The following is an 8,109-nucleotide window of genomic DNA, read 5'->3' as shown; positions in this document are numbered from 1 at the left end:
AGACGGAACATGAAACAAATAATTTTCCAATCAGACGCGATTCAACCCAATAGTCTTGTGGTGAGGAGACGTACTTGTTCCTTGTTTTATTCCATCAAGTGGCGTTTTCTGGTCATACGCACATGACCCATATGCACGTTATTAAGAACGTCGTAGCAGATAAGAGCATGTAGATTACACTCTTCGTCTGTACTTACCATCTCCTGTGAAGTGGTGCTGAATAGCGACTGCTCCATCATGTGGGCCCGTAGCAGTCACAGTTACATTTTTTAAATTTTTTTAAAAAATTTATTTATTTATTTTTTTTTTTACTTTTTAATACAGTTTAAGCGTTATGATGATACATCGAGATCGTAGCACATAATCAAAGTCAAATGTTTCATAGACTTTAACAAAATAAAATTCTATAAAACAGTCACTCACCTCAAATTCGTATCAAAGTACTGTACCACTTATCAAAAGCCATCACTAAATTCAAGTGTTTAAAGATATAGGAGATCCATAAAATGAAAAATTGGCCTCTTTGGAGTGAAACGAAAGTCAAACGGCGTAGCCCCGGTATGGTAAAAGAAACATCATATACTATTCTTGATCATAAATGAAATAATTTCACTTTCAAAAGCAATAGATAGTTGTTCCTTTCATTTCTGTCTTTGTAAACAAATATAATGTGTCTAGTCATGCATTTTATTTATTTAAAAAAAACCATATTTAAACCCGAATTGGAATATTTTTTCAATTTTTTTTAAAAGTAAAAGGTGGCTACGTCTTAAACCGCTGTGAGTTGTTCTTGCAAAACGTATTGTAGCCTCCTTTTATACAATCTATTTGTTTCAATTATTCCATCTTTTTTATTACTTCATTGTATGGAAATAAAGATATTTTATTTTATTTTATTTAACAATAGATGACCACTAAAGTGAGCATCAAATTACCAGACAATCATTATTAAAACTAATGAACACCTATTTCTAGCCATTTTTAGAAAAAAACTACTTTAGAATGAATAAGACGGAACATGAAACAAATAATTTTCCAATCAGACGCGATTCGTGGCGAGGAGACGTACTTATTCCTTGTTTTATTCCATCAAGTGGCGTTTTCTGGTCATACGCACATGACCCATATGCACGTTATTAAGAACGTCGTAGCAGATATGAGCATGTAGATTACACTCTTCGCCTACTTACCATCTCCTGAGAAGTGGTGCTGAATAGCGACTGCTCCATGTGGGGCCGTAGCAGTCACAGTTACATTTCTTATTTTTTTCACTTTTTAATACAGTTTAAGCGTTATGATGATACATCGAGATCGTAACACATAATCAAAGTCAAATGTTTTATAGTTTTTAACAAAAATATTTTTATAAAGCAGTCACTCTACTCAAATTCGTATCTACTGTACCACTTATCAAAAGCCATCACTAAATTCAGGTGTTTAAAGATATAGGAGATCCATAAAATGAAAAATTGTCCTCTTTGGAGTGAAACGAAAGTCAAGCGGCGTAGCCCCGGTATGGTAAAAGAAACATCATATCCTATTCTTGATCATAAATGAAATAATTTCACTTTCAAAAGCAATAGATAGTTGTTCCTTTCATTTCTGTCTTTGTAAACAAATATAATGTGTCTAGTAATGTATTTTATTTATTTAAAAAAAACCATATTTAAACCCTGATTGGAATATTTTTTCAACTTTTTTTAAAAGTAAAAGGTGGCTACGTCTTAAACCGCTGTGAGTTGTTCTTGCAAAACGTATTGTAGCCTCCTTTTATACAATCTATTTGTTTCAATTATTCCATCTTTTTTATTACTTCATTGTATGGATATATATATATTCTGAATTTATTACAATGGCAGGAAAGCATTAAATGTCTGCAATGGCTTTACTTTCCGGGAAAATACACAGGTAGGGCCTAAGCCTAGCCACATAAGCTGTTCCACAGTATTTGATTTCGTGACACACTTCCGTGCCTTGTGTCACAGGAAGTCTTTAGTTGTGTTTTGGTAGTCTGCTGATGCCGATATCCTGTGATCGATTGCTGGACAAGGCTTAGCTTCGGTTACAAATGATCCATAGTGGTAATGATGATTATACAGGGAAAATATACTCAAAATTACGGATGCGTCATGCGAACAACTAGATAAACAACTCTGATTAAAGTGTCGCATAAGCAGAATAACTGGTTTCATTGTTCGTAACGAATAGTTTGAGAAAGTTGTGACTGTTGCTTGTAACACAATGCGACAGCGGATCATCTGCTCCGTGGTCCTTACTTGGATTTGTGTATACATTGAAGCACAGTGTCCCACGTGAGTACATGACACATTCCTTGTGACAATATAATTGTAGTTTTTGTTTGTGTATACATTGAAGCACAGTGTCCCACGTGAGTACATGACACATTCCTTGTGACAATATAATTTTAGTTTTTGTTTGGCCTAGGTCTATCAATGCACTTAACGAACGACATACCATTGACTCAAGAAATTGAAAAGAATATTGAAATTCTTATTAATTACTTAGAAGCTTACAGACACTTTGTAATAAATCTTTAATAAAATTTTAACGGTATTCATATTTTTGCTCACTTTTGTTTTATTTCAATTAAAGTGAAGTGAGAGTATAGGAAGTTACTTGAACTACCGTGTTGCGATATAATGCTAAAACATACCGTTGACTCAAGAAATCGAAAGGAATATTGAAATTCTTAATAATTACTTAGAAGCTTACAGACACTTTGTAATAAATCTAATCTTAATGGTATTCATATTTTTGCTCACTTTTGATTTATTTCAATAAATAATGAAGTGCGAGTATAGAAAGTTATATAAACTATCGTGTTCCGATATAATGCGGAAGTATAATAAAAATGTTTAACAGTGAGCTAAACATAAAGAACCAATCGTGAGAATGTTTTGAATTAGACCAGAGGTTTAGTACCATGGTAAATGAATAACTTAACCACTAGAGGTCATGTCAATCGAGTCCGCATCCTCTTGCATCTGTACGTTAAGTACATCACAATTAGTTAATGTATAACAGAGATTGAAATAAGAACTCATTGCCTAACTGAAGATAGACCTATAATCTGGATCTTTTCAAAATCCAAGGATTATAACTCATAGGATTGGAAGGAAATTGCTTGAAAATGAGAAAGTAAACAATCTATTGAAACCTTTTGAAACCTTTATATTGTTGATATGGAATTAAACTTAAACGGTTTGTTAGTTGGTTGATTGCTTGTTTCATTGATTTGATTGAACTGAACGGATTCAAAATTGCAATAAAAGAGTGATCGATTGATAGATTGATTGATTGATCGATCGGTTTGTTGATTGACTGATTGATTGATTCTTTAAGCGCCGTCTTAAATCATCCTTATTTAACAATTTTTAATATTCCTCCACTCTCCTGTTTTGGTTTTCTTTTTGCTTTCCTTTATTTGTCTTGCTTCTTTTTCTAATATTTTTTCCCGTTTCAGCCATTTTCTGTTGTCCTGGAAAGCGCATAGAGACGAACGTTATGGGCTATATAAGTGCACAACCACCATTGACCATTGATTGATTGATTGATTGATTGATTGATTGATTGACTGGTTGATTGATTGACTGACTGACTGACCACTGATTGATTGATTGATTATATTGACTATAAGTGCACAACCACCATTGACCATTGATTGATTGATTGATTGATTGATTGATTGACTGGTTGATTGATTGACTGACTGACTGACTGACCACTGATTGATTGATTGATTGATTGATGGATTGATTGTATACCGTATGCATTTAATACAATTTATGTTTGTCCTTTAGCGAAATTTCGTGTGCTGGTATCAATGAATGCTACATGCTGTTCTCCACAAGCAATGATTGGTATTTTAAGAATCCGGATGGACAAAATAAAAACATTGGTACGGAATTAATACACTTGTTAATTAAATAGGCATTAACAATCGATGATATCATTTTATACCATATCAATAGCATTGTTATTTTTATTATTACTATTATTGTTCTTATTATCATTATTATCATAATTATCAACGTCATTATTACAATTATTATTATTAGGCCTATTATTATTATTATTTGACGAAATACAATACCGTATTATTACTATTATCATTATCAATCATAATTATTATTTTCATTATCAATTATTATTTTCATATCATAACTTTTATTATCTCCATTGCAAATTATTGATACAAATTAGTTTATTTCTATTGTACGTCTTCATGTCAAATAATTATAAGTAATCTACTGTACGTCATTGTAGTATGATTACGTGCCAAAACCAGTAGTATGTAGACAAATACACATTTTTAGCTAGTTTCTCTGTTGAATAGGGTTACCCGTAATTGTGTACATGACTATTTACAGGAAGCTGTTTTTGGTCCCGACGTTGTCCCCTTAGTAGAGGTTCACTGTATAAAGTTTCTTTTTTGTAAAATAAAATTCCAGAGTTTGAAAAGTTATTGTTTAATTTAATTTTGCCAGGAGGAAATCCACCAGCTTCAGCTAGTAAATACATTTACATCCCTGTAGCCGAAAAATTGCGATCTTTGCCGGATGTTGAAGGAGAATGCCTACAGGCCGGTGCGAACATCGTCATCATAAATGACAACCTAGAGTACGAGCAGCTGACGGAAAATCTGTTGCATATATTAAAATTCAACGAGGACAGCATCTTCAATGTGAAAGTAAATAGCTTACCCCAAAAATATATATATGACACGTGTGGTGAAATCACAGTAGACGATGGGTTTTTCGGTAACGATGTAAGGATCGTTGCAAGTCGGTGTTCAAAACAGAATAGAGTCAACTCCATAATTTGTGAGTCCACGGGTAAGTATAGGCTAGTCAATTTTAACATGTACCTGTCCATTTTTCTTGGTTTTTATTTTAATATCTATCTCATCAAATTCTGATGATGATAATTATTATCAATATGCTTATTTGCTTATTATTATGATTATGACTATTGACTATGCTTATGTTTGTGACTGTTGTTGTTATTGTTATTGTTATCGTGATTGTGATTGTTATTATTATTATTGTTAGAATTATTATTAATTATTTTTATTATCATTATCATATTATTATCATTGTCATTATTATTATTATTATTATTAATATTATTATTATTATTATTATTATTATTATTATTATTATTATTATTATTATTATTATTTAGATGATCTCAAATGCCCTGCATCTACTACTGTAAAACCGACTGAAAAGACAACAACAACTTCATCTAGAGCTAGTGTAACCACAATCACACAAACATCACCAATAATTACAGTAATCTCCACTGTGGCAAACACTGTCCAAAATTTCACCACTTATGAAGAAGAGCATACAAGGCAGACAGAACAGACAGAGCAAGAGTCTTTCGTTCAACCACTTCAAGCAGAATTTAGTAACACGATGATGTACACCCTATTGCCAGTATCGCTCGTCGTATTTTGCATCGTTACTGGATTGACCTGTTTTGTCGTCGTCCGTCGAAGGAATAAACAGCGAGGGAGAAGGTAATTTATTGAGATGCTGGTTTATTTAGCATCTCTTCTTAATTTATCTCATTTTGTATCATTCATTTATTACTACATTCAGTATGTTACTGGATTGATAGACGAACGTGAAGCCTCTTCTAACCCTGCACATTGGTGGCGTCATGGAGATACTTATCCCATGTCAGACAATTGGATTCTCCTACCCCTACGTTCGAAGCCATTTTCGGTTCCAGTGGTTTAAGAAGAACCATACTGACCAATAAAATCTCCCTCTTTTGACCCTACTATATGTCAGGGAGAAAGGCGATAAATGATACAGCCCAATCGAGATGTTGAACCTTGTCTGCTGTGAGAAATTGCGGATGCTCTTTTAACAATTTAATTCAATTTAATTACAAATGAAAATACATCATATGGATAATATAAAATGGTAAATATTACGAGTTGCACATACATTAAAAAGTGATTATATCAAGATATTTAAGAACAGTATTTTAAAACATTGAAATTCGGAATAATAAATTACAATACCTGTAATTACATTGCACAGATCTAAAATGATTATATCAAAATAAAAGAGACAAAAATAAGAAATATTGACATTCTGAAAAAAAAATAAAATAAAATTGCACAAATGTTAACAAAGCAAAGAATGGGATTACACAAAATATAGGGGTAGAGAAAATAAAAAGGGAACACTACAGAAAAATAAACAGGACACTGCATTTTATAAGAAAAAAAGTAAATAAAACATCAAGAAAGTAACGAGTGAGCCAAGGAAAGCAGTTGTCACATAACAAATCGTTGTCATAAAGTACAAATACATTTGTTATTTTTTAACAGATAAAAACATAAATCACTAATATTATATCTGTGGTCTATTACAATTATTACTATTTATTATGTTGTAATAATTTTTTTTTCAGATTTGATTCTGTTGCTATTGTAATGCGTCCTCCATCAATAGACGACCTCGGAGTTGGAGAAAGAGAGTCTAATATATATATGTTCCCAGATGAAGTGAAGTTAGAAGGCCATGTCTCTGCTTCTATCGATGTGGCCAGTAACACTGTTGAAACTAACACAGACGGTTATATAATTAATGCTACGCATCAAGTAGACAATCGAGAGACAGATAATGATCTTAAAGCAGAGGGTCATTATACAGTTCCAAAAAAGGATGCTTATGTATGCATGTCAAATAAAAGCGATGCTGCTAAGCTTAGTAAACACGGGGATGGTGCCTCAACCCCCAGTGCACATTATAACGTACCACGACTTCATGCTGGTGAATATGTTAATGCAATATACCAAGAACCCAGTCCGCTAGGTAGCAGTACTTTGACTGGCAGTGGACAATATGACACGCCAATGCACCAGGATACAAAAAACATTCAGTATGTCACGCCAAAGCTGAGTCCGGATAAATACAAGGGCAATGGAAATGACAACATATATCAGGAACCGTGTTTTGTAGGGGATACCTCAAGTTTTCAGTATGACACACCGAAGCTGGGTGTCAACAAAGAAGGTGAGAATGGAAATATATATCAAGAGCCCAGTCCACTAGGGAACGGTGCCCAGAGCTCAAATGATCAATGTGACGTTTCAAGGCACAAAAAGTTCAGCAAATACAAACAAGGTGAAAAGCCCATCGAAAATGGAGGAACTAAAGAAATTGCCAAAAAATGTACGATCAGCAAAAATAAAAGTTCAAAACATTGTCAAGTCAACCAGCGCAAAGACGATTCTCCGCCAATGAATACTTGTGAAATTCCAGTGAATTATGAAAAAAGTCGTAAAGATAAAGAAGAAGTGTTAAGCCACCAAGTATCAATTGAACATTATGACATTCCGAAGGGCATTAACGAATATGAAAACTGCGATAGTTTTATGGATGAGCAGAAAGGAAGTAATAAAACTAACAACAATCAAGTAAGTACTAACCATGTGCAAAACATACCAAATGATCATTATGACGTTCCAAGGATTGCCAACGAATATGAGGACTGCGGCGATAGTATTACTAAATATCTGGAGCAAAAGGGAGAATCGAGTTGTCATGTGAGCTCAAATGAGCATTACGACATTCCAAAGGCAGCTAACGAATATGAGACTTGTGGTAATAACGTGGACATACATCCGGGTCAGGAAGATTCAAATAAGCATTACGAAGAGGTCAGAGGTGAAAAGGATGGTATGTTAAAGAAGGACAGTAGCAATAGAAAGAATCAGATGCTTAGCAAACCAAAACCTAAACCCCGACGTCAAGTCTCAAAAACTGTCAAACATGAATACATGTCGTATGAAGGCGAAAGTCAAAATAATGCTCGTTATCAGGAACTCGATAAAACCTCTATGAAAAGAATGAAATTTTTCAATAAATAATTTAGTTAACTGATATTTTAATTCTTTCAACGACGAAATACACTGTTTCTCATTAACGGTCACGTTTAATGAACGACAGCGTAAATGTACGTAAACTTGTTTGTTAAAATTGTTCTCGAACGCTGTGACTGTCAAAATGACGGTAATACGAGCATCGTTGCAATGTCATGATTTACGTGGTAAATACGTATTGT

General features: G+C 33.4%; 1 protein-coding gene across 1 annotated transcript; it reads left to right on the top strand.

Moving 5' to 3' along the window:
• Positions 1-1,982: 1,982 nt before the first annotated feature.
• On the top strand, positions 1,983-8,101 carry LOC117116982. The gene is made up of 5 exons (XM_033261151.1): positions 1,983-2,312; positions 3,822-3,919; positions 4,509-4,856; positions 5,206-5,545; positions 6,454-8,101. Exons 1-5 carry the CDS (start codon positions 2,242-2,244, stop codon positions 7,913-7,915), a joined length of 2,319 nt encoding a protein of 772 aa, XP_033117042.1. The 5' UTR covers positions 1,983-2,241; the 3' UTR covers positions 7,916-8,101.
• The last annotated feature ends 8 nt before the right edge of the window (positions 8,102-8,109 follow it).

The sequence above is a fragment of the Anneissia japonica genome, unplaced genomic scaffold, assembly GCF_011630105.1.
Source record: "Anneissia japonica isolate Jap-2015-1 unplaced genomic scaffold, ASM1163010v1 scaffold287720_len810639_cov167, whole genome shotgun sequence".
Classification (NCBI taxonomy): domain Eukaryota; kingdom Metazoa; phylum Echinodermata; class Crinoidea; order Comatulida; family Comatulidae; genus Anneissia; species Anneissia japonica.
Note: the sequence above shows the minus strand (reverse complement) of the source record. Positions and strands in the feature narration are given on the sequence as shown.

Coding starts and splice junctions, on each gene's coding strand:
- LOC117116982 (XM_033261151.1), top strand. CDS start 2,242: ATGCGACAGCGGATCATCTGCTCCGTGGTCCTTACTTGGATTTGTGTA. Junction 3,920..4,508: donor TGGACAAAATAAAAACATTG/GTACGGAATTAA, acceptor TAATTTTGCCAG/GAGGAAATCCACCAGCTTCA. Junction 5,546..6,453: donor AATAAACAGCGAGGGAGAAG/GTAATTTATTGA, acceptor TTTTTTTTTCAG/ATTTGATTCTGTTGCTATTG.